This window comes from Synchytrium microbalum, assembly GCF_006535985.1.
Source record: "Synchytrium microbalum strain JEL517 chromosome Unknown SmJEL517_scf0011, whole genome shotgun sequence".
Classification (NCBI taxonomy): Eukaryota; Fungi; Chytridiomycota; class Chytridiomycetes; order Synchytriales; family Synchytriaceae; genus Synchytrium; species Synchytrium microbalum.
In genome coordinates, this window is record NW_022158360.1 from 254,482 (window position 1) to 281,957 (window position 27,476).

Genomic DNA, 27,476 nt, shown 5'->3' on the forward strand with positions numbered 1-27,476 from the left:
CAGAACAAGGCCTCTAGTAAGCAACAAGGCAGCATACCAAGCCTATTATATTGAATCTAATACTAAATAAAGCTACTTTTTCCTTTAGACTTGATACCAAAACGATTCAAAAAGCAATCAAGAATGGCTAAAGACGCTCACAAAGATCCAATCGAAACCACGTAAGTTGCATTGCAGCAAGCAGCATATTATCTTGAATTCAAAACTAAGTTGCTCTTTAATGATCACTTAGGGTGGATGGAGCTCCCGTCCACAAGGCCTACCCACTTCCATCCACAGACGTCTATGAAAAGATTCCGCATGCTGGAATTCCACGTGCCAATCTCGCTCGTAAGTGCTCTCGATCCAATATCTTGTCCACGAGAACATTGAAGTCTACGACACTTTCGTTGAGTAGATCCAACATTTCACTCATATGATTTTTGCACATGTCAATTAAAGTTTAAGAACCAGTTTTTTTTACTGATTTGCATACAATATTACGATAGCTTCTGCTGAGCACCCGAATGGATCTTCAGACATACACCACAAGAACTACTCTGTACTTCAACAACACATTGCCTTCTTTGATCCGTAAGTGAGGTTTTTGATTTTGTTGGGTTTGTGCGGGATTGAGGTTATCGATCGCACACGTGCGGTGTAATCCAAATCAGTTTATACGATCGAGGGAATGCATCGTGGAACTTATCTCGATGTTGAACTCTTCGGACATGTCAGCATGTTGACATGTGTTAGTTTGTATGATAACCTTGTAGAAGAAAAAACATTCTCTACCGGATTTTTACAGTACTTCATATACTCTTACTCACTCCAACACCATTTCCATCCACTTTTTCATAAAGAGACAATGATGGAGTCGTATACCCTTGGAACACATACTCTGGATTTCGAAGAATGGGCTTCGTGATGTCATACTCCTTCTTGGCTATGCTCTTCATTCACTTGAATATGGCTTACCCTACTCAAAGTAAGCCACACCATCATCAATACCATGATCCGTTTTTTTGTCCGAGAACTAACATGTCAATACACGTCACCTAGCATCTTGGATTCCAAACCCAGCGCTACCTATCTTCATTGCCAATATTCACAAAGTGAAACATGGAAGTGACACTGACATTTACGGTATGCTAAAAAAGCACATCCATCAAATCATTTGATGCTTCAAGCCAGTCGGCCATCAAAAATTGCTTCTCACACACCACTCTCTTCTATCAAATTAGACTCTGAAGGCCGATTCCGACCAGACCAATTCGAAGAATTGTTCTCTCGATTTGGTAAAACTCGCAAAGATGCATTGACTGCTACTGAAGTTCGTATGATGTTGTCTCACCAACGTCGTCCTTGGGATATCTTTGGCTGGATTGCATGCTTCCTCGAGTACGTCAAAAATAGGTTGGAGGAAGTTGTGACCTGATGTCAAATTAACCGCCTAATCAATCGTTTTAGGTACTTCACCTTGTGGCTATTGTGTGGTGAAGGTTCTGGTTTTGGGTCTGACAGCTACGTAAGTGGAATTCCATGATACAAAGAAGTGTCGATGATTCGTATCATCATTTTGGTTATATTTTGGCTGCTTTGATTTTGCCCTTCCAAGTTTCACGCCATCGAACAAACCCAACTCCCGTCATCCGAAAATCTTTGAAATCTGACTTTACGATTTCTTTTCACCACAGATTACAAAGGAAAACATCCGACGACAATATGACGGCACCCTCTTCTTCCAAATGGAAGCCAAAGAAAACGCACGCAAGCAACAAAAGGTTGAACGTTCCGAAAAGGCCAAGAAAGCTACCACCAACAGTAAATGCCCTGCTATTCAAAATTGTTTTCGTTTTCGGTATAGCTTCAACAGCTGATTTATCCCATCTTTTCTTTAGCTGCCCATAAAAAAGTGGTCGAACCTGTTCAACATATGGTTGGCAAGGAAGAATAGCTCCATCAAACAGTTTGGATGGAACAAATCAAGAGGTATCAAAAGTCGTGTATTATGAATGCAAAGAATTTAAGGAGGGATGTATAAGAAAAGATGTATAACAACAAAGTATAGGGAAAGTGGGTTTTGCACAAATTTATATAAACTAGGAAGATGATGTTTCTTCTCTATTGCTCAAAAGAAATTGTGTTTGGACTAAGCGCAAGACCTATCGCTCAAGCCGAAGATGGCCTTTCTTTGCAACACCTTTCAGGTATTCTCAGAGCAGTCAGTCGATATGGTAAGTTCGGAGAGAAGTCCCGGTCGTCAGATCAATGCAAAGACGATCAATGCAAAGACGTCACATAAACGGTCTGGAATGTTGATCCAGCATACACGATTGTCGTAGGAATATGGTATACTTTCAGTCCATTCGTCAAGTAGCGAACTCCAGATCTTGTTTTGTAGTGATGCGTGATGATGCTGACCTACCAAAGAGTTGAAAGAAGGAGTAAGTAGTGAATTGGATGCGGAAAATTACAAATTAAATAACAATAATTGTACATTACTTTATGACCATGTTTGATCAATCGTTGTGATAAATGATACAGGTGAGCTTCGAGACCTCCAACGGAAGGGTAGAAAAAGTCTGAAACAAAGCAGCATTCGACCTTGATACCCGTGTAATTCCTTTTTTCATTCTCTTGTTGAAGTCTCTTAGACGTCCTAACATCGCCTACGACACTCGATCTGGAGAAACCAATGAAGACGGACCGCAGCTACTCAAGAGGCATCTCTGATGTTATTTTAAGTCGTCCGTATACGAATACAGCCCGTGCTTCCTGCTTTAAGACGCTGCTGGAAGACTTTCCAGTTTTTGTTTTTTATCACATGTTTTAGAATATATACGATACATCCATTTCAGGCTTCCTCATCAAGCCAAACGAAGTTCTAGCTGGATCATTTATCTTGTTTATTTGATTGTCACTGGACTTGCTTGCGAACGACATCAACCACCTCAGTTTTTTGCCGCTGTTTTGATTTACAACGAGAATTGGGACCTCTCACGGTCAGAGAGTATACTATTGCTGTACTTGATCTAAAATCCCAACTCAACCATGTCCAGTCGGCATGGTTACAATCAACACCATTCAGCTCATTCAGCACTCCAAACCATTCACCAACAAAGTTTCATGGGCCTACTAAATGGATGGTCGCTTGTATATTACAACAATGAAAATTTGCTGTCCAATGCATACCATACTGGCCCTTTGATGAGGCTCGACTAAATCAGGGTCCTCAACTTATTTTGGTAAACCAGAATTCGCGCAAGGAAAGGCAAACGGACCAGTCGACCTTGATATAAGATGTTACATTCATACGAGGCGATCCTCAAGCCAACGATCCTCAAACAGCCATTCTTACACGTGTCTTTTCATTTTGCGTCCAAAAAAGCCCTGATCACAATTCAAGAGGCTGAGTTAGTTTTACTTCACACGAAGAAGAAGTATTGGAGAATCTGTTTCAGCAGTTATGGACCGTGTAAGGGATATTCTGAGACCTCCTGTCTCCTATGCATCAAACATCTGGACAAACCATCATCGCGAAATCTCTCGTGCAGCAATCGCTGTTTCTGGAAGCCTGTTGGCATATTGGACATGGTAGCGCTACAAAGCTATCATTCTCATTCACTGAAATTTCTGACAATTTCCATTTTTTAGGTATCGAATTTTTCGTGCAAAATCTAATCCAACTGTGCCTTCAGATACGATCTATCCCATCATTGGCACGTTCTTTTGAATTACAGCCACTTACAACGAACATGAGCACGCATCATTTACAACATTCTTTGCAATCAGGAAACCTCCCGATGGTTGCTAAATACGCAGGACGAACGGATCTGTGCCACATCGATCAATACAAACGACACGGTCCATTATTCAAAATCGATTATGGATTTGGGTACCACATTGTTACCATCGCCGACCCAGATGTTTTTCGTGAAATGATCATGAATGAGGCAGTATTTCCAAAGTGGAGCACTCTGGCGGTGATGACTAAAGGCATTATGGATAAAGGAGTGTTGCCTCGTCTTGGTCAAGACCATAACCGTACTCGCAAGATTCTTCAGCCGGCATTCGGTCCAACTCATCTTCATCAGGTCAGTTCAACATCACTCATTTCAGTTAGAGTTGAGCTTAACCTTCTGCCACTCCCAAACATACAGGTTGTTGATGCTGTTATTGAGATCATGGATGAAATCACTGAACAATGGAAGGATGCTGCAAAATCAGACGAGTCTGTGGACGTCCAGGTTTACTTTAATCGTCTTGCTGGCGACGTCATGTAAGACTCCTTCTGTAGACTCGAAGAAGCCGCAATCTTAGACCTGCTTCTCACAACTCGCACTAGTGGCACAGTTGGATTCGGGCATCACTTGAGCATGGTCAAGAGTTTGAAGAAGGGAGCAGACATGACTAGTGAACAATCTGCAGTTCTGGAATCTTTGATCCAGTTCGCAGACTTTTTCGGGAAAGTGAGTTTGCCTATACATGTGATTGGAAATTTTGTTACGTTTTGCAGTATTTCTGACTATTTGACGTTGACCGTAGAGGATATTTACAAGCCCTCATATGTGGGACTCGATGGGTCTGTCGACTAAAGTTGGAGTCGAACTCACCGATCCTGTTTATGCTTATCTGGCAAAAGTCATCAAACACAAGGAAGACCTCGTTCGTAACTCAAAAGCTGGTGAAGTCTCGAAAGCTTTAGATACCATGACAGATCAGGAGAAATGGAATGCTACAATTCATTGGGACATTATTGACCGTCTTCTTGCTGCCAATGAGCACGCTCATGCTTCTGAAAGGTCGGATCGTTTTGTCTTTGATTGGATATACTCCAACCATCTCCAACCATTTATAGATTCACGCCTGAAGAGATAGCACATAACGTGTTCAACATGTTTTGGGGCGGTGTTGATACTTCAGCAAATCAACTGACAATCACCCTCAAACTCTTGGCTGAGAGTCCCGGCTGTATAAAGAAGCTGCAGGAAGAGGTGGACTCAGTATTGGGACGTACTGGATTACCAAACCGTGACAATCTTCCTCAAATGAAGTAAGACCCTGTATAATAAACAAACCGTGTCTTGAGGTTGAACATGCTGATTTTAAGTTTCACATTTGTCAGATATCTGGATGCTGTTATAAAGGAATCTCTCAGAATCATGCCGACCGCTGCAGGTATGGCCCGACAAACAACACAAGATATAGTAATACGTGGACACAAAATCTCTGCTGGAACGTTGATTCAAGCCAACCCGATCTGTCTGGCATTGGACGACAAGTATTATGAGCGTGCTACCGAGTTTTACCCAGAAAGATGGTTGAAACCTGGTTATCAACCTCCACCATATACCTTTCTCGTCTTTGGGGGAGGTCCTTCCAACTGTATCGGTCAAAAGCTGGCTGGTATCGAGATGAGAAGTGTTCTCGCACTAGTGGTTCAAAGGTATGATCTTGAAAATACCCATTAATTATTGTCATTGCTCATAAAAGAGCGTTGGTAGGTTTGAATTTACGCTTGATGCAGATTTCGAGCCTGTGTTTGTAACCGGTATTGCCAGTGGTTTCAAGGGTGGTCTCAAAGTTTTTGTAAAGCCCAGAAATTAGGGTTGTAGCTGGTCAAATCTCAAAATATGAGTGATCTATAGGAAACCTAAATTCACAGTCCATGCGAGGTTATAACCAGTATAAAAGACGCTTTGAGATTCGCGGGCTGTCGAGTGTTGATCCAAAACCGACACAACGCGAAAGAGCACAATTAGTTGCACAGGCAGATTTTGACCAACGAAGGTCTCTTTAACTAAAAACTTTATAACAATTTGCAGGATGTTTTGCAGACTATACAGACAAACTTAATCGGTACTAAACAAAATAACAACAGGTAGCAGTTTCTCTATATCAACATATTAAGCTTTGCCAAGGAGCTTATTGACGTCATCTTTACTCAACAGGCCACGAGTCAACGACCCCAAACTTCCCAGCTTATGGCGTCTTGCAGAGATATACCGTTTCAAGCTCCAGGACAAGACACAACAGTGCAATACGTGTTGTCAATTGCAGGACTACCAAAAGAATCTGTAAGTGGTGCTTTCTGATTCGGGTAGCGAAAGGCAATGAAGACTTTCTCAACGAGGTCCTCGAGGCCTACTTTACCAATCTGCGTAACAAAACACTGGACTGGGAATCGGACAGTCCATATGGCAGATTGGGAAGGATACAGACTTATACGACATTTACCTCAGCAAATGTCATAAATGCCTCGAACTTCAAATGGTGTGATCAACATCAGAAAGCAAGTGTATGCCCAGAAATGTCAAATGCCCAATAACGAGCGAGTGCGAAATGCACCGAGGCCAGTGTAACGAGTGTCATGTTACAGCAAGAAGAGTCAAGAGACAAAGGTAGGAATAGTATTGTAATTCATTGTAAACTCCAGGAAAATAAAGATCCAGCGTAATTCCGACCTTAGATCAAATTAGCGTATGCAGGATTTACGTTGAGCTGTGTTAAGCAACATGGTCCTACCAGATCCCTACATTTTAAATGCAATTCTATATACAGTCTGCCTTATGCATCTGGATATTGTTGGACATTTTACCTGTAATTCTTGTTTGACGACAGAAGAAACATATCGCAACGATGAGCGACACTGTAGTGCTCTGGATACAGCTCTTTCAGCGTAATTCTGACAGGGCAAAGGACCAATCTGCTGCACTTGAGGAGTTGGGACGTGCAGCCAAAGTCAAAGTGAACACGTTCACTGTGACTGACATCGATGACTCTGCATATATCTCATCAATCATGAAGACTTCAAGAAGTCATTGGATGGCATCGAAGCACATCAATTATATGTATATATGGATGCAGAATGCAAAACGCCACTTGGAGCCGACACATCACTGAATGCCATCACAACATCTGCCAAATCTCCATTGAGAGTGGTGAGGCCCGCTCTACCTGTTAGTAGGATATCTTTTACTACGGAAAGACCTGGTGAGCTCCTCTCTGACTAGTTCTGTCGATACTTGAATGTCACATGTTTGACTCAATATTCATCTTTCGTTCGTCATGCAATCAGCCTTCTCGCTTTCTGGTCTGAGACAGAGTGTTCTTACTCGATATACTGGGCCCTTGGAGACCGATAGCATTGTATCATTCCTGAAAAGCTCTCCCACCGAATCCATTCCTATTAGACAATGGTTGGGAGATTCAGCAGACCTGGAGCTACTGAACTATGTCAAGGTCGATAAGACTGCTCCAGAACCATGGCTGCATATATGGTCGAACGTTGTACGCCCATTGGACATGCCTGCTAATGGCAGCGAGGGCCTATGTACGTCGAGATTTGTCATGTTCTGCAGCGCTCATTAAAGCTTACAGACGTCCGTGTCATTAGACCATTCTCTCTGGGACTGTATTCTGTTGCGCCCTTTGTTGTACTTCTGTGAACTGTCGGAACTGGTAGTAGAGTATAATCGAGACACAGTTGGTGCGTCTTCAGCTGCTCTTGGCCTTAAACGGCCTGACGTCTGTGTATGGTTCAACGGTGGATTGGTTTACAAGAGTGAAGAAAAGAAAACTGGTCTCTTCGGGCTAGGCAATCCTAGTTATGAACTTCTTGAGACAGCTACGAACTGGTCGGTCGTAACTTGTGTAACTACCCATGTACTTGTGTACTGCTACAAAAGGAAAGCTTATGCAGTGAGTGTACGCTTCGATTTGGAGTGGCACCCTTGATAATCCCACTTTTCCATATTTCCAGGTTTTTCTCCTTGGATAAGACAAAGGCCCTCAAAGTTGTTAGTCCACTTCTCAATCTGCAGTCTCCTATCAGTCGCATCAGAGCAGCTGTATTCATGATGAATTATTCTCGAGTTCTTCAAGCCTACGAGAAGGACCAAGGCCCAGGATTACCACTAAGTATTTTCAAACCAGATGTGAAAGTTTTATCACAAGAAATGGGAATTGTAAGTTTTTACGGTTTGGTACAGAAGTCGTCAGTTTAACCACTATTCCTGCGGTCCTCAGATTCGCACGCTGATTCTCTATGATGATAAAATTGAAAAGAAGATTGAGAACTTTGCTGGTTACATTTACTCGGATTTCGAAGTAAGCCCACTACTTTAAGACTCCACTTTCATGAAGAATACTCATTGTCGTTTCACTAGACTTTAAAAGAGCTCTATGCTACAGCTGCACAGACACCATACATCATACACTCATGCGCTGGGCCCTCAATGCGATCCAATACCTATCGGGTCGTATTGAAGCCACTTGGATATCGTTCACCGCCGTCAAATGCTTTGGAGTTACAAAGCTGTTTGAGGTGTATCTTGGAAGGATTACGTATTTTACACCGGGCTGCTCTTGTGCACAGAGATTGTGAGTAATGATCAATATTTATTGCATTTAAAGGGTAGATTGATACTGACTGGGTCTCTGTGGGTTAGTGAGGTGGGAAAATGTGATCAGAACTCATGGAATGACATGGGTCATCATAGACCTGGAAAATGGTGGTCGAGCAGACACAATCCCACTGTTTGCTTTGCGTCATTGGAATGATCAGGCTGTTGGGAACGTGATGGACGAGCGTGGAAAATACTGTCCGAAACACGATATTCAATCGGTTGGATCCATGATTGACCAGTTACGGCAGTACATCCCAACAGCATATACATCCTTAATCACTGGGCTCTTAGAGGGTCAAACTGCTGAAACATTGCTAAGACATAAGTTTTTCATTGCAACTGTATAAATTGTATTTACTGCATAGTGTCAGCTATGAATCTTGCGTATTATTGTTTCCTATTGCCATAAAGTAAAACGATTTTGTCAGTGATAATGTCACTCGTGACATTGTCTTGGAGATTAAGCTATTTGCCACTATTCACATGCTGGAATGCATTGCAGTGATGGCTTAGTTGAAAGAGTTACCCAAGGCTCTCTCCAGTTTGCATGGGATCATTGCTGGGGCCAGGTAAGCTCCCTTGATAGCCATTACTACGTGTAAGCCTCAAGAATCTGTTTACATTAGCAACGTCTGGACCCTCTGGAGGTGGATTTGTTGAAAGATGCTCGTTCGCCTTAGTCAGGTCTATCATACTGCATGGAGACGAATGCTCAGCAAGCATATCTCGCTGCCCTTGCGGGTTGCCCACAAGAAAGCCGGCTATACAAGCATTACTACCATGATGTACAAAACGGGGTTTGAATGCCACGGTCATCGTGGAATGAAGTTAGACAACGGACCGTGCTTTTTAATTTTGGAGCATCGAGAGGCTGTGAACGCAGCTGCTTACTCGCCTGATGGGACGCTCATGGCAACGGCGAGTGGCAATTTAGATCAGTCACTTCCGTTGTATTTTCTCCTGATGGCACGACATCGCATCTGGATATGGTCACAAAACTGTGCGATTGTGGCGATGTCCAGCCAGGCCTAACTGGACATCCCACAGCCGAATCGAATGATCCGACGACGCCGTGGCCATGATCTTTCCCAGTATATCCAGCGTATCCGGGTGATACGCGACACAATTGACAGCGCCAGTATGCCCTTGCAAGACCATAAAGCAGGGACTCCAGTCCAAATCCATGCCTCGAATGAATTTCGGTAGACCCAAGACTTTGGAGACACTGTTGTAATACTGCCGATACATCAAACTTTCCTGGGGACGACCAGCCAGGGCCGATCGATACACATGCAAAGCCCATCGTTCAGTAGGAATTCTAAAATACTGAATCTATCAAGTCACTTCTCCCAAGATTTTGACGTGGAACTCTTGGTCGCCGGGAAGCCAACCAGCGAGTTGTTTCGGTGCCGTCAGTGCGACATTCAACTTGCCCACAAGTGACAGTACTTCCACCCAGCTCAGCAGTTTCAACTGGCAGAATTCTCCTACAGACTTCACTATCTCAGCACCACCTCCCGCGACGACAAGGGTCGCCATAACTTCGGCACTATATGCCCCTTCTCCAGGTACTTTCTCAGTCACCACCTTGGCAAACTCGGGAATGTCATTGTTCATCGCATTGACAGCACCCGGTACGCCCAACATATCGAAATGCAGTTTGTCCGAGGTCAATACCGCCAAACGTTTCGTAGCCAGTATTCCGTCCATGACCTTTGTGTCTACAGTCAAACCTGGTTAATTTCACATGGGCAGGAAAAGAGGAAAAGTGTGCATGCACACTTGTTTGGGAGAGGCACTGAACACCCCACCCCAAGGTTTGAGGAACTGGGTTTGTAAAAGATAGAAATAAAAGAGGATATCATGACTTTATTTATTTAATCAATGAGACCACCGCGAATCGTGCGTCAAATGTTTTGTATGTCACGATCTTTGTCTTGTCCCCTGAAGCGGATCCTGCCAGTGCATTGTATAAGTTTGCTGAAGATCAGCGCTTTTCAAAGAAACAATCAGCTGTGTCTCGTGGTCAAGGTCAAGGTCGTCGTGCTGAGGTTTTGATTCGGTAAGCTTTGCTGTTCATTTCACCTTCTGACTTTCTCCATGATCGTATTATTACTTCAAACTTTCGAAGGCTGGACAAGACGCTAATAGTCTTATGACTTTTGGTATTGATTTGGTGTATCTCTTGAGCTTTAACTACGATCTTGGTAGAGCAAACCAATGTGAGGAAAACAATTCAAACAGATAAGAAGATGCTGATGAAAAAAGTATATATGCAGCAGCCTGTACATTCACCAGAGGAAGTATCTGTCTTATAAAATTCATCTGAAGGTTAAAATATTCCCGCAAGACTTCGATCTAAAGAGTTTGGAGTAGTTGCGGCACTTGGAAAGTTATTATCTTTAGAGTCATTGAGCAAGGTATTTAAGCTATCTCATTCTCTGGATTTATGGTAATAAGGAGACGTAAACCAAAGGGAATTGCAGTCATAGGTGCAGGTCTCTCCCGGTATGTGTCTTCCTTTCCTTCACAGAATCATGTTTCTTTGAATTGACCATTATTGTTATAATTTGGCAAGAACTGGGACTCTCTCAATGAAGGAGGCTCTTAAACTTCAGGGGTTTGGCAAATTGTAAGTATGTTAGTATTTCTGCAGTTGTTGGATTGGTATTTGGATCATCAAATAGTCATCATCCATTCTACGACCTTTGTTGGAATGCACAGATATGACATATCGATAAGCTTAAATCTCCAAAAAATAATCACTTAAATGGATTGAGCTGACACGTCAAGCTCTGTAATCTCTCTCAGGAGGCTCTTCAACATCCTTCAGATGCAAAGTTTTTCTCAAAAGCATTTTGTGGGGAAAAGGAAGATTGGCACGACTTTTTCCAAGGACGCGGATATTATTCTACACTAGGCAAGACAGATTATCAATTTAAGCTAACATTCAAGTCGTTTTATGTAGTGTCAACGTATCGCTTTTTTTACCTATAGATTACCCCACGTCTCAATACTTTGAACAACTTATGGAAGGTATTCAATAGCAGTATTTCCAACTTCATGCTTTCAAGTCGCTCTTATTGCATTCTCAATTATAGCTTATCCTCAAGCCAAAGTGATACTTACTATCCAGTATTCAGAGTATTTTGTAGTGTTGACGATAGCATGAAGCTGAATACCTTCGAGAAATGGATTTTATATCGGATTACAATTACTAGTGTGTTTGCGCTCACCCAATCTTGTGTGTTTTATTTCTAGTTTGCTTTTAAAACTAGTAACTATGTACATATATGCATTTCAACCCTTCAAATACTGATACTTTTAAAGACTTCATGACTTAAGATAATCGAAGCGAGGGTGTTCTTGGAAACACGTGGGTCGTCAGGGCAATACTCTACCAAATTGATCATTTCCTGAATAATTCCCTGCATTTGTGGATCCGCTCCAACAAATTCCATAGTACGTAAGGTCTGCATCAACATCCATATATCACAGCCATAAGTGTAAGACATTTCGTGTTTGCCAAGCTTTACTTGTGGCACATGTATGCTTCTAAATCCTGGTGGTAGCGGCCCAGGCTTTCCGCAATGCTCCAAATCAATCAATATAAACCTGTTCTCCACCTGAATCATATTGTCCAAGCGAATATCTCGATGAACAATACCAGCAGAATGAAGAGCCTTTTGATGGTGCGTCTTAATTATCCATATTACTGAATTGAATTGAAACGAATTCCTACCTCCAAACCTTTCAAGATACAGTAGCAAAGCTTGCGACCAGTATGCGGTTCAGGAATATTCCTAATGTTGGTGCCAATTGGAGCCAGATGGAAACTGTATGAGACATAGGTAACAACCTCCTTGATGCACTTGATTAGATACGGAGAGTCGACTGAATGAGCGAGTCTTAAATCCTGTTGGAGCGAACTTAGGGTGGTCGTCGCTTAAAGTGAAGCAAGTGAGAATCTTACATCGATTGTAGCGTTCTCCCAAGGAATACGAATCGTTTTTATCATAAAAGCATTATGAAATAGTAAAGTAGTCTAAGCAATTTAAGGGTTGTTAGCACTCGTTACACAGGTTCTTTCTCTGATTCCTCACGTTCATGCCACGTTCGTATTCTTTAGCTAATGACCATTTCGGGCTAAATCCAACAGCTTGATTGAGTAACATCAAACCACGAATCAGGCGAAAAACATTGACTACAGAGCATAAAGCGTCCAAGCGACCGGTTGATGTTGTCAAATTGAATTCAGGTAATAAAATAGATCTGGCCCCATTTGCGTTGATACTATATAATCTTGAATGGGAAATGTCCTTAAGTAAAGAATCAAGCCAAAGAAGAGCGACCTTACAATCGAACCTCAATTTCCGAAAATCAGCTGCATAAGCGAAGCATGTTTTCACATTTCCATAAAAGATGGCACTGAGAGGTTCCTTCATCTTATTCAAGTCCAGTTCTGCCTTGGCAATATTGGTGTCTACCTTCTCTTCACCAAAGACCATAAGTAGATTGTCAAAGTATATTATAGAATCTGGTCTGAAGGAGCCAGTGCTTTGCAAAGGTTGGACATTGCGGCCAATCTCGACAGAAATATTGACGGTTTGTGCAAACAGTTGAAGTGGATTACATATTATAGAATCCCATAGTGAAATTCCTGTTGAAATGAAATATGAGGGGCAAAGTCTTTGTGTGCGATGAAGGCTCATACCTGACATCTCGCCAAGACCAAGTCGCTGTCCTCTCAAGACTAGCATTACGACAATTGCTACGTCTCTTAAAGCAACAGAAGAGTTTGTAGGAATTTGGACAAACTGATTCTTCAGACCAATCAAATCACCAGGCAGTAAGAGTTCGGTGATGGGAACGAGTATTGGTAGTGGAGCAGGAAGTTTGCTTTGCAGGTGTTGCTCAATAATTTGAGTAGGAAGATCACCAGAAAACAACTGTACAGGCTGAAGAAGTTTATCTAATAGTGATGTCCAAAAGCCAGAATCTAAAAATGAAATTGACGCTATTTCTGCGGGGGAGAATCAATTAACCTGTGTTTAAATACCTTGACTAAGAGTGGAAGGCTGCAATCCGGGGCCTACTCCAGTTCGTCTTGGTCTCACCACTCTCAATGGAGATTTGGCAGATGTTGTGATGGCATGCAGTGATGTGTCGGCCTCAAGTGGCATTTTGCATTCTGCATCCATATATACATATAATTGACTTGATTTAATACCATCCAACAGAGTATCGAAGTCTTCATGATTGATGAGATATTTGCAGAGTCCATCGATATCAGTCATAGTGAACGTGTTCACATTGACTTTGGCTGCACGTCCCAAGTCCTCAAGTGCAGCAGATTGCTCGCTTGCCCTGTCAGAATTACGCTGAAAGAGCTGTATCCAGAGCACTACAGTGTCGCTCATCGTTGCGATATGTTTCTTCTGTCGTCAAACAAGAATAACAGGTAAAATGTCCAACTATACATCATGTTAAATAGGCAGATGCGTAAGCCGACTGTATATAGAATTGCATTTAAAATGTAGGGATCTGGTAAGACCATGTTGCTTAACACAGCTCAACGTAAATGCTGCATATGCTAATCTGATCTAAGGTCGGAATTACGCTGGATCTTTATTTTCCTAGAGTTTACAATGGATTACTAAACTATACCTACTCTTGTCTCTTGACTCTTCTTGCTGTAATATGACACTCGTTACAATGGCCTGTCACATGACACTCGTTAAAATGGCATCGGTGCACTTCCCACTCGGTTGGTTTATGGCATTCGACAAGACAGGACAATAGGTAGTGCTCGTAACCTCAAATATGCCTGTTGTATCCTTGTCCTGTCGTACCAAGACCGAATCGCTATACGACAATCTGAAGAATTATGCTCTAGAGCCATTAGGAGCTACGATAATAGAACTAGTTTTTGTTGTTACTGCTGGTGTGGTAGCACGAATGGGGTACTTGGACTCTGTCAAACGTCATGAGTAGTTGCAAGAAAACTTCATCGCGGACGACGCCCCCCACTGTCTTCAGCATCAGAACAATACCACGAGAGACCAGATGCAAATCCTGTACTATATTTTCCTGTCAACGAACTTCGAAATCATTTATTACCAATAGTCTACAGTGAACCTCCCAGTAAAGGTGTAGAAGGACATACGAATTGGGCTTCAGCTGATGACGCATCTCGCGAACGTATAAGGTGGAAGTCAGTGAGCTTATATCTCGTATTGGGATGGTACTTATCAGTAAAGATGTATAAGGACTTACGCAATGGCGTTTAGATGATGACGTATCACGAGAACAACTATTGAAGGCAGTTACTAAAGTTGTAGCACATAATACCAATGTCCGAGAAACTATTATGGAAGTTGACGGTGAAATGCATTGTATATGGCAATGGATTGGAAATGTTTTCGGTTCACCACATCGATCATCTAGCATAGGAGATTTGGCGAATATGGTTGGTACAGCTAGTGGATTTGGTAGTGGATTTGGTGCTGGTGGAAGTGTTGGAGGAGCAAGTGGCAGCAGCGTTGGTCAAGACCAATTTGTCAAGGCAGGTCAAGAAGCTGGTTAAATCACACCGTAATTTGTATTCGTCGTTTGTTGACTTCTCTTTGTAAAGTCTTGAAAATATGAAACTTCTATCTTTTTATTAAAGCAAAATAGAGCACACGCACATCATCGACTTTTTCTTTTTTGAAGTGCTGACGAAGTGAAGTGCTGGTTAAACAGTTCTGATATAGTAAAGCACCATCCAATATCTCCAATAGCTTCAAAAGCATCCATTCCACTTCTCGCTTCATATCACCATTATAGAATTACAATGTTGACACCTTTATGGCTTCAATGACTTTTTAGGCAAACACTCGCAAGATTTCAGTCTCGTCTCTAGAAGGCAAAAAAGAAGATTTGACATTGAGTGACAGTCACTGCAGCCTTCACGATTCAAAACAACCTCAGATACTGTCTCCTGTGAAGATGTCAAGCTGTGTTTCTCAGGTAACCGTAGCATTAGTACGCCTTAGAGAATGTCGTTCCGCCAAGTCCATTGCGATTGTGAACGCCTCACTTGTACATTTTCAGAGCAGTCTGTCGATATATTGAATCTGAATCTTGTGGTCAGCCCCTAAGAAAAAAAAACAACACGAGTTATCGATAAATTGCGTACCTAAACTGAGAAAAGTTTCTAGCAAGTACACTTGAATGGCGTTCAACCAACCTTGACAACAGCAGACAAGTCTCCAATAACATGTACTAGATCGAGACCCTTTCCGGATTGATCTTGTCCAAATCTATGATAGAGTGACGGAGAAATTTAGAATCAGCACTCCTTGGGTATCTTTCGTTGAAACCAAGTTCGAAGCATCAACCAGCAACAACAAGCAAACTCACTGGCATACGCCTAACGCACGACACTCAATATCAAACATCCGCCTATAATCTTCTCAGTATACCTTGGCAGCGGCGCACCACTGTATGTACAACCGGTATCCTTGCTAACAACCCCAAAAGCAGCGTCTCACATCTCCTCCACAATCTCCGAAGAGCAGCTTGACCATCGGTGCTCATCGTGACGTTTTGTTTCGGCCACGATTGAATCTAGAGTTTTGGCCAAGGACCAAAGGGTCCAGAGGCAATCCAGCGCATAGAGCTTTGATGGTTATCAATTGAACCTTTTTGGGGTATTTCGCAGTAACCAATTTTGGAGAATTGTGATGAGCCAAAAATTGGTTGGCAATTTGGTTTGCAAGGTTTTTAACCACAATCACACCTTGTCTTCACGCCACTTGATAGTATTTGCGTCATATCATCCACTACGGCACGTATCACCATTCCAATTCCCATTCTATGGTATGGAAAAAGGAGTGCAATGAGCACCAAGATGATCAACACTAGCATCCCTTCAAGTCCAATCTCTTACTGAAATTTCTTTCAGCAAGCATCTTTGTCTGATGACTAAGCGGAAATCAATACGATGATCACCAGATACTTTCAGCTAACGATTGTTTGTCATTGAATCAGTCAACGTTGAATTGCGGTATTGCAAGTGCCTCCTTGTTTTGCACCACATACCTGCACCAGCATACCTCTCGACTTTCCCTCCACACCTCCTCCTCGCATATGCTAGCGCAGTGGACGTCTTTCCAGTTGCAGGAGGCCTACAAGGCGAGTCAATCCGTTCGGTAACAGTGGTAACACCATCATACAGTCCTCCGCAACGAGACAAAAAAACAACACATGGAAGTCTGGCAGAAGATCATGTGCTGTATAATGATCCGTTACACTCCAATATCAGTCCAGACAAGTATTCCAAGATGACCCAAAAAGCGATTTTCGTACAACCAGCCTAAGGCTTCAACACCAGACAACCACGGCTTACAAACCTTTGATACTACAACAAACACGGAATCCTTTCTATATCCTTCAGCACCGGTGCGTCAGTACACTGTTTCTACTGACTCTGTAACAAAGCTTCAGTAACATGCAAGCTTCAACCATCTATGATGATGGGACGATTTCAGCCACAATGACTTGTACGGTATCTTCGTTTTTTTTACCATAGAAAATGCTAGCAGATGTCTCTTCACTAAGGCACAAAAAACAACCGGAAAACAGGAGCATGGCGACAAATGCACCGAAACTTCGACATGCTGACATTAACAAAAGCCTCAAACATCTTTTTTACATAGTATTTCTCTTCTCCTACATACAAATCTCCCCCACTCTACAAACCACCTTTCTCTCAAAAGCAGCACTTTCTTATGTCACCATAGCATTAGCAGCCTTCACAGAATGTCGCTCCGCCAAGTCCATTGCAATCTTGAATGCACCAATAAGTCCACCCATTTGGATCTTTTCCGAGCAGCCTGTTGATATGTTGAATCTACAGAAGCAAACGGTGGTGGTCAGAGCAATCCCAAAAAACTGGCTGCGGCTCGTATGCATGCGCACTCAATCTCAGCAAACTTTTCCAGCAAGTACACACGACTAGGAGGTGGTAAGTCAATCTTGATGACAAGAGCAGACAAGTCTCCAATAATGTCTGCAAGAGCGAGTCCCTTTTCAAGTTTGATCCTGTCTAGATCTACGATAGTATGGAAAAAAATGTATTAGCTGCAGGCTTTTGATTCCTTCACCACCAAGCTCAACAAACACACTCACTCGCATAAACCTCGCTATACTCTGTATCAAACATCCACCCCATAATCCTCTCAATATCTTTCGGCAGCGGCGCACCAGTACACGTATACACCGTATCCTCACTGACAACCCCGAAAGCAGCATGTGTAGCCTGCAACACATTCAGCACTCGTCTCATATCTCCTTTACACAACCTGAGTAGAGCAGCTTTACCATCCGTCGTCATGGTAACGTTTTCTTTGGCCACAATTATTTCCAGACGGGGTTCAATTTGGTCGAGCACCAAGGGTCCGAAACGGAATCGGGTGCAACGAGATTGGATGGCTGGGATGATTTTCGAGACATAGTTGCAGATTAAGGCGAATCGGACGTTTTTTGTGTATTTTTCAATGACTACATAAGGAGAGTGTGTGTGTTGGTGATATGAGCAAAACAAAGGAGAAAATTAAAGAATCATCATACCTCGTCTTAACGCAGCTTGAGCCTGTTGCGTCATATTATCAGCTTCATCAAGTATCACCATCTTAACCCCCGTTCTATAGTAAAGCAAAAAGAAGTGAGTATTTTCCTTAAATCAGCATCTCTCTACCACAACCCCCCAATCTCTTACTTGAACATGGACATACTCTCCGCAAAAGTCTTTATCTGATCTCTCACCGCATCAATACCACGATCATCTGACGCATTCAGCTAAAATGAATAATCATGTATCAGTCAACACTGAATCTTATAGCGATGCGATCCGCTGTTTTTATGCTTCATATTACCTCCAAAACCATAGCCCTCCACTTGGCCCCATACATTCTCTTTGCACATGCAAGCACCGTAGACGTCTTTCCCGTTCCAGGGGGACCATATAGCAGTAGATGTGGCAGGCGATTCTCATCAATCAGTTTAGTGACTGTCGAAAGTAGACTTGTTAGCATTAACACCACAAGATGCAAAGCAGTAAATATTGTTTACTTGTAGAAATAATATCCTTATGCGATATCAACTCGTCCAATGTAGATGGCCGATACTTTTCAACCCTATTCATCAAATGTGTCAATGTTTTGCGCAGTTCTGGCAACATCCCAACATACACCAAACAACCACTCAATGTATATAGTCATTTACCAAGGCAGATTCTCTTCAGTAGCCTTCCCATTGCCAGCAGCAGCAGTACTATCGGCTGCTCTTCCCTTCCCCTTGAATTTAGCAGTCACTGGAGCAGGCTCGATTGATTCTTCGCGAGCTCCGTCCATGTCGGTGTCAACGTCCATCTCATCTGCCATTATGTATAATGCACGTAAGTGCTAGTGCCTGGAATTGGGTTGATCTAGGTCGAAAATGCACAAGTGTTGGTATGTTTGGATTTGGAAGTTTGATGGAGCTTAGAGACAAGATGGGGACGAATCACGTCGCGATGAGTATTTAGATCGTTTAGATCGATCATTACATGCAGTTTTAAATGAAGTACCGATTGAAAACGCGTAATGCGGCTCTATGCTTGTAATAACTCAACACCTCAATCCCAAACATTTCGCAGCTCACCAACATCACTTCAACTCAATAGACCAAGCCAAAGTCAACCCTTACACCATCACAAGCAATGGCATACCTCCTATCAGCTCCAATTGTACGTGCCCTGCCTCCCATTCTCGTCTCAACATTGCATACCAAACTCACATCTCTCACTTCCAACCAACAGGATTTCCAAGGCCAAAAAGATGTCGAAAAATACACTCACACCCTCCTCATATTCACCGGCGTAAGCCCCTTACACTCCCCTCCATATTCCACATCAAACACTCATGTCAAAGCACCTCATCATCTCACAACATACAGGTAACAGCCTTCCTCATCGGCTTCATAAACCAAAACCTGGCATTGACAATGGGTATCATGGGTGGCGGACTTGCTGTTGTCTTTTTGGTATGTATTATCGTGCAAAAAAAGTCACAATGTCTAAATGAATCATACATATTGAAATAGTTGGGATTACCACCATGGCCAATATACAAACAACATCCAGTCAAATGGTTACCCAAATCTACAGCTGCTGGCGAAGCGCAGCGTGAAAAGACAGTGTGGAAGCAAGTATTGGGGGTCATTGGTCTGTGAAATCGTTCTTAGTATTTCTCTCGTTTACAAACATTTTCCAAGCACCATATATCTCGCACATCTTGTGATCATGTTGTATACATAGAATTTTAATTTAAAAACAAAATGGTATTGTGTACAAGACGGAAACAATTACATTTGATACACTTCCGCTGGCACTTCATTCAAAGTCTGAATCAGACGATGAAGTCCCACTATCTTCTCGCACTACTCTCTTTGAGGTCTTGGTATTTGAGGCTTTCGTCGGTTTACTATTACCATCACTAGCATTGCTTCTCGCCGAGCTAGTCTTTGCAATAATTCCAGCCTTGGTCTGTGTCTTGCCACCTTTAACAGGACTTGATTTGCTACTACCACCACCCTTTCTTTTTGTCGTCGTACTACCGCCACCCTTCTTCTTCTTACTGCCATCACCACCAGCGCTTCCCCTCATCGAATCCAGCACCTTATTAATCCGACCCGACTTATGGGTAACAGTACTGGGATCTTTATCCTGCAACGGAAAGAATCGATGCAGCATGGTTTGGGCACCCTCAGTCCTAACTTTTTGTATCTGTTTAATGACTGGTACGAGGACGGAATCCGTCTTGTCCGATTCCCACGACACATGTTCTTTAAAGAATTTGCGGAGTCCTATATGGTCGATGATGCCAAAAACGAAGGGCGTATCGTCTTCGTGTACGGGTGGATGCAGGTATGCTTCACGGACGCGAGGTTCTGGGAAGGAGCCTGGGAGGTCGATCTTTTTACATTTTTTGGCCTGAGACAAAAACTTTGACGTGAGCAAAAAAGGTCTCGAATTGAGAAATGAATGCAGCTTAACTTACAAACTTGCGCTTAAACGGCGTAGGTTGATTCCTCCCACGATCATCAGTAGACACCACTTCAGCCCACCACTCTCTAAAATCCGCCAACCCATCCTCACCAGGAAACTCATTCAGAATCTCCATAGCAGTGACAGTCCCCACACCAGGTATCCCCTCCGTATAATCACTACCTAGCAAATACGCAATCTTGATCAAATCCTCCCTCGTAAGTCTCATACTCGTCTCAATATCATTGATCGAATACGTTTCGACATATTTCGTCTGATTAAACATATTCTTGTATATGTTCGATCCACCAAACAAGAATACATCCGAGTCTTCAGTCACTATCCCATCAACTAGCCCGCGGATATACAAATCAGCACATTGGGATTCAGCTTCTAGTGGAGCAACTATATATGGAATTCCAAATAGTCGTAACAGCTCTTGTGCATCTGAGGTCATCATCTCGTTGATTTCAGCAGCATCTCGTTCGGCTTTACGTTTAGCTTGGTTTAGTGTCGTTAATTCTTGTTCGAGTTCTTCTCGTACTTCGATTACGTCTCGTTGACCTATTGATGATACGAATTGAGCAAAGTCGTCTGTTTCGTGTTCGGTGGAGATGGGGACATCTAGACGACGCGCTGTGGCATTCTCGTCATCGTCTACTTCTTCCATGGCGTCTTCTTCCATATCTGACGTATCAGCTTCGTCAGGCTCATCATCTTCGTCTCGTATACGAAGGACTCCCGAAGGTGGATTCATAGGTATAGCTGAAGGTGATGGTGAATCATCTATTTCAGGTTGTGGTGGTATCTTGGCATCTCGAAAATCATCATGAGGTGTTACAGGCGATGATGGTGCAACAGAAGGTGCCTTATCTCGTGATATCATGACCACATCATCATCGTAGTCATTAAACTGAAGTCGTGGTCGTTTCACTTCTGGTTCATCGGCCATTTCTGGTTTATCATCGGGTATGCGAGCAGCTGTAAAGTTATCTTCAAACCATACATCTTCCGTGTCTTCATCGTCTTGCATATTATGATTTGGATACTCTTCCGTCATAGCTACTACATCTTCTTGTTTACCATAACTATCCGCATGCTGATCAACATCATCGACACGCATAAAGTCATCACCCATCATATCAATAGGTTCAACGTCTTCAACATCCTTGACTTGACTACTGTTTACACCATCATCCATATCCTCATCCTCATCTTCATCCACAAAAGCAAGTCCACTCTTTCTCTCAACTTTGCTCTTGATCACAGTCCCATTACTACTCTTAACACTGCTACCACTCCTATTCGAAACAGCAATACTACTACCACGTTCCAAGTATTGACTCATCACCAAATCCTCATCAGATTCCCTACGTCCTGTTGATGCAGGTACAACATCAGCCAAGAATTTCTTATTTAGAGCAATATCGAGCTCATCATCATCACTATCGCTCCATGTGTCTCCAAATACGGGACCACTTTCTACGAGAGGTTGAGCGACTAGTTTGCCTCCTTGTCCGAGAACTAGAATCTTACTGGGAGATGAGTCTGGTGATGATGTTTTACCAGTCTGGCTATTATTACTACTATTTGTTTTGTTGGTGGTAGTGCTTCTCAAGGACGGGAAGGATATTTTCTGTTGGGATGACTTGATGGAGGTGTGGTGGGATTTCAGATTTGACCTTTTCACTTGTTTTTGTGGTGTTTTGGGTGTCTGGGAGGAAGATTGTGATGGGATTGTTGGTTTTGCTGCATTAAAATATGGTGACGTTGAAGCAGGTACTTGTGATGCTGCTGCCGGCGTCACTGGAGCTTCACCAGTACTAGCTGCAGCATCACCAATAGTGTCAGCGGTGGCCTCTAAACGTAACGAGAGTGTTAGACGCAGTTTGGTACTGCTAGGGTGCTTCGTGAGCGATTTCTTCAAGTTTTTTCGCATGTTACCTTCGGCAGGATGCGCCAACTTCCACGCCCGAGCAACCTCCAGAAACTTCTGAAAGCCTCTCATTTCAACGTCCCGGGGACTTCCTTTAGAAGCCTCTGGCATCTTTTCCCTTCTTTTCACAACACTAGTCAATTCATCATCGACCTGCTCCAAATGCCATACCTCCAGCACCTCCTTCATCCTAGCAGGTGTGTATTCCGTAGTATCCGTATCTACTGGATTGGATTGCGAAAAGTTGAATAATAGTTCAGGAGCAGACATGAAGGCTAGCGTTGTCATTATGTCTTCTTGAGTTGCTGATGATGAGGCGGCCTTGTCATTCTTATTGCCACTATTATTATCAGTCTGATTCACAGCTTCGTCTTCTAAAGCTTGAAATCGAGACATGACTTCTGCTATACTCTGATCGTCACTGACATAATTGCCTGCATCGATACTTAGAGGGGAATCACTATCACGACTAGCAGGCTCGACTTCCATGCTATTCGACAGCGCAGCTTCAATATCCTTATCGTGTTTGTCGTCATCGTCTATAAGAGTAGAAGCCGCAGCGAGAGCTTCTTGGTCAATCTTGACTTCTTCAAACTCATCATCATCACTATCGTCAGTCTCGAATTCAGAGTCCTCGTCTATAACTATAACGGGAGCCTTTTTTGGTTTATCAGACTGTGTAGGCGATGAGGTGGGTACAATACGATTGTTGTCGACTACTTTTTGGGATTGAGCTGTTTTCAGGGTATATCCTCCACCATCAGCATCGTTATTCTTGACGAGGAAGAATTCTCGTTGCCGTTCAGAAGCTATACGTTGCGGTATTGCCTTACGACCTTTACGTTGACCATCTTTGGCCTCGCCTTGTTCTGCTGATCCAGGTTTACCACTTCCTTTCGTGAAATCATAATATCGTTGAGTCAACGTGTTTCGATTAACCAAATTACGTATTTGCATTTTAGAGAAATCCAGAGACGTCTTGGCATTCCTTTGCATCTCATCCAGACGAGCAGCAGAGGCCTGTCGAGACTTGGTTTTCAAGCCGACAATGATTTCGTGCTGTATTTCGAGAGGCAATGACTGGAATTGTATCGAATCTATATCCACGTCCTTTAAATCAACAGTTTTCTTGTGTTCGCTGATAAAGTCTCTCATTTCTGCTTCGGTAACTAGACGTGGATCGTGACTGGCAACAGTGACTGACTGCAAATCAGGCATTTCAGGTAGTTCGTACTCGTCACCTTGCCCTCCTCGTTTCCGTTTTTTATGATGTGGATGTTTGGCTCCGGCCAGCAAGTCTACTATTTCTCGTTGTACGTTTGTTCGTTCGTCATCGGATGCCTGCTCTGTATCGGAAGTGACGTGAGCTGCTTTCGGCGTAGGTTGCCTTTCTTCTTCTTCATCATCGTCAAGTTCCTCGGTATCTCCATAATATTTTACGTTGGATTGAAGTGCAGTAATGGCATCTGATGACACACTGTGTGGCATAGATATGTATTAGTCGGAGGCTTCTTTTGCGTTTGGTTTCTCATAAGATTCAAAGCAACTAGGATCAACAGCTTACTTGATATTTGAAGAGCCTGGACCACCATTCTTCTTGTTCTTCTTCTCCCTCTCAATCTCATTCAGTGCAGCAATCTTGACTTTGGCAGCAGCCAGCAAAGCAGCTGCCTTTTTAGCTGATACGTCTGAAGCGTTCTTCCTCTTTCGACGTCCTTGCTATAAAGGAAACATAGCATGAATTTCAATAAACAGATCTTGATTCAACTCGACGAAAAGATCAGCTCCAAACATTTCAGAAACTGACCAATGTGATCTTCTTCAATTCAGGAGCTCCACCATCAAAGACAAAGATGGGCTTGATACCAAAAAACAGCAATTTACATATTCGTCGAAAGAAGCCCAGTATATGCGATCCGTTTATAGCTTTGCCATCCTTGTCGCGCATCGACTTGATGAACTGATACAGCCATATGGAAGCATCAACTGCGACTCGTTTGCCACTTAGAGTCTCTAAGCGAACCGGTCTGGCACATGGCTCTACAAGCGTCCAGAGTCCTTTTACACCCATCCCTATAACATAGATGCTGGTTTTCTGAAATTTTCGATTTCAAGAATTGAGGTTACAGGAACAAGTTAAAACGATATTGACGACACGTCTATATGATTAAATGTACTAACCCGATATGTATTTAATGATAATAAACCACCGATCGAAAATGTAAAGCGTGTGATTTGCCAGAAATCGCGTCCAACGTCAACACAAAACCAGCAGCGCCAAACTGCGTTTAGGGTTACGAAATTACGACAGTATTTGTATTCCACTCTGTAAACATCTACCTGGTCTATCTCGGCGAATCGCTTCAATCGCTACGGTAATATCAAACTAATTGAACTCGTTTCTCACATTAGGAATATCAAACCAACCTCTATCTTCCTTTTCTTTCTCATGGACACTCGCCGTGAGTTCGACAACTACCTGCAGCATACTTCGTTTCGTCTAACCATCGACCATCAATACATCAGAATTTGCCCCATTCGCAATCTTGGAAAACCAAGGTTGGTTTAATTTTGCCAGAACAAGTCTTGACATACCAACTCTGCATACATCTAGTCAGACCCTTCCTATCAGAGCGCCTAAAAGAAATGAAGGCTAATGGCTTGCAGGAAGTACGAGTACGGGGTGTCATGGCTGAACCGGAACTGTATTTCGTGCTCACATCCAAAGATGTCTTATTGGATGAAATGAAATACAAGTTTTGGAGTGGGCTTATAGACAGTTTGACTCGAATGGGAGGATGGCCTGGCATGGGTGATGAAGCATCGTTTAGCAAATTCGCCAAGCGACCAAACTGGGAACCCTTACGACTCTGAATGGCAATGGTAAGAAGGTGTTCATTTAATACAACGAATATGATTTTTCAATTCTCTCATATAGCTTAAATTATCATTGATTTGGTCTTTCAATTGCGTCGAAAGAATCAGCATTGCCAGCGGATTATGGCAAAGTTGATATCTCACATCATGATATGCAACAACATAATTCGGCCATTCGTGCAGACCATCAGCGTACAAGACCGGTCCATGAAAGTCCCTCGATACATGCAGGTGTTTGACTAACTCTCCGAGGGCAATCATGTAAAAGCACATTCGATGTCTGCTTTCATCAATATCATACCAGTTGGGTAAATTAGGTGCTAGAACGAAGGGGATGTGTTTTAGACTCTAAAGTCTCCAAAGAAGATCTTATTTATCCGATGAGAATGGGTTCATGGGCTGTTTGCGACGGTACAAATCAGTGTGTATGTCAAAGAAAAATCAGCCTTAACATCATTTTCAGAACAACAGGTGGCTTCCCAGCAAGATTGCCAACTACGAAGATTGGTATGCGCAGAATCGACCGGCGATAATGAATCCGCCAAAGAAGGTCAGCAGTAGACAAGCCATGATGTTTAAATCAGAGCATGGTTGGTAGGGAGCTGCCAAGGACGTCTGCTTAATCTAGAAATGAGAATGGGTTGGTCAGTCGTTTAGAGTGTATCAAGTGTCATTCAAGTTGTACTCGTCAACAAGAAATAAATAGCAGTGTTTACATACCTGAATATCGAAACTGTGATTCTTTGCCTTCTCTTCCCAAAGTAAGCTCTAGTCCACACCCGAAAAAAACAGCGCCCACAACCAACCCACCATTCACAAACAGTATGAGTATATTATCAATGCACATTTGTACAAATACCAACAACCTGCTTTGACTCCCTTCAACCTCCAGAAGCAGCCGCAACAGCAGCTCTAATACTCTGCTCCCCAATATAATACGGACCCCATTTCTTTACAAGTCTCACAGATCTCGGAATGATGGCATACGTGTCCCCTGTCACTTTGTCTCCAGACTTCGCAATGTATTTCATTACTTTGCCGATTTTTGTGCTCTGAATTGTAGACGCGAATGAGTTGGGTTACGTCAACAATATACCAGAAGGGACAGAATCGTTTTTTTTTTACCTTGATGAGACCAGCAGCAGGCATGCGTCCATCATCGTAAAAGTTCTCAAGGGCTTTGAGAGCTGCGTCTGCTTTGCTAAAGTCTTTGTCGTCCAACTAGCATTAGGAAGGTATGATGAGAGCAGAAAAAAGACGATAATATGGAAGCATTCAAGATCAGAACAAATCATATACACACCCGCCATCCACGATCAATCTTTTCCCAAAACTTTTGAAGTTTGGAACGAAGCCTCATCATCCTCTCGTGTTCTTCTTCTTCTATTTTCAAAAGCGCGGCATGTTGATTCGAGAGACTCTTTTTGCAGTATTACAATACCGTACCTGTCTCTGGCATCTTAAGACTCTCTGCATCCTCCCCATCCCTTGAATACCGTCTCGTGCTCTTTGGAGTGTCCAAAAACGGATTCACGTCGTGCTCCTTCTCATTCATGACTGTTTCCTACAAAACATAAACGTATCTCAGCAAAAAAGAAGAACCTCGATGAGAATGCATTGGCTTACCACGACAGAGAGCGCATCGGCACCATGCATATCCCTCACTCTCGAATTCAAATCCACATTCATAGCAAACTGGAGCCGAATCAATGCACTGTCTAGTCGACGATCGAGTTCTGCGATTTCCTTTTGGCCTTGGCGAGCTGTTAGGAGGCCGAGGACGTATGTTCGTTTTGCCTATAGCAAATGTTCGTTGAGTTCTTGCAGTTTTTTTTTGCAGAGAATGAGACGATTGTACAAACCATACATTTTGTATATACACATCAATCTCTTCAAGAGCCCTATCATATAGTCATATAGAAACGTTAGCTACAACATAAACCAAACCATTCCAACAACATACCTCCTCAAACGCCCCACCAACCGCACGCTACCAGCCCTCTCCATCTCGACGCAGTTCGCATCCACCATCTCCACAACCTCGGCCGTTTTCTCAGCAAGATCATCAACCGACAGGATATTCACTTTGCGGAGGACAGCGTTAGCAGCAATGTTTTGACAGAGTAGCAACAGACCGGCGAGGATGAATCCGGTCAAGAATGATAGGTAGATAGGGTTGATCGTGAGTATTATGTCCGCGTAT

The 27,476-nt window shown here is 42.9% G+C and overlaps 4 protein-coding genes across 4 annotated transcripts; 2 read left to right on the plus strand and 2 right to left on the minus strand.

The window, feature by feature from the left end:
* Positions 1-123: 123 nt before the first annotated feature.
* On the plus strand, positions 124-1,936 carry SmJEL517_g02581 (plant seed peroxygenase; the record flags this gene model as incomplete). The annotated part of the gene is made up of 9 exons (XM_031168509.1): positions 124-161; positions 233-330; positions 489-573; positions 843-967; positions 1,042-1,125; positions 1,224-1,380; positions 1,450-1,507; positions 1,677-1,803; positions 1,881-1,936. 9 exons carry the CDS (start codon positions 124-126, stop codon positions 1,934-1,936), a joined length of 828 nt encoding a protein of 275 aa, XP_031025494.1.
* Positions 1,937-17,162: 15,226 nt separating this feature from the next.
* On the minus strand, positions 17,163-18,817 carry SmJEL517_g02582 (uncharacterized protein; the record flags this gene model as incomplete). Its single annotated transcript, XM_031168510.1, has 8 exons — positions 17,163-17,286; positions 17,355-17,487; positions 17,565-17,936; positions 18,006-18,079; positions 18,154-18,233; positions 18,311-18,444; positions 18,507-18,571; positions 18,660-18,817. 8 exons carry the CDS (start codon positions 18,815-18,817, stop codon positions 17,163-17,165), a joined length of 1,140 nt encoding a protein of 379 aa, XP_031025495.1.
* Positions 18,818-19,134: 317 nt separating this feature from the next.
* SmJEL517_g02583 (uncharacterized protein) lies at positions 19,135-19,646 on the plus strand (the record flags this gene model as incomplete). Its single annotated transcript, XM_031168511.1, has 4 exons — positions 19,135-19,161; positions 19,234-19,293; positions 19,371-19,457; positions 19,518-19,646. 4 exons carry the CDS (start codon positions 19,135-19,137, stop codon positions 19,644-19,646), a joined length of 303 nt encoding a protein of 100 aa, XP_031025496.1.
* A 160-nt stretch (positions 19,647-19,806) lies between these two features.
* On the minus strand, positions 19,807-24,467 carry SmJEL517_g02584 (uncharacterized protein; the record flags this gene model as incomplete). Its single annotated transcript, XM_031168512.1, has 5 exons — positions 19,807-20,406; positions 20,474-22,320; positions 22,405-23,873; positions 23,961-24,115; positions 24,204-24,467. The coding sequence occupies 5 exons, from the start codon at positions 24,465-24,467 to the stop codon at positions 19,807-19,809; spliced, it is 4,335 nt and encodes a 1,444-aa protein (XP_031025489.1).
* Positions 24,468-27,476: the final 3,009 nt, after the last annotated feature.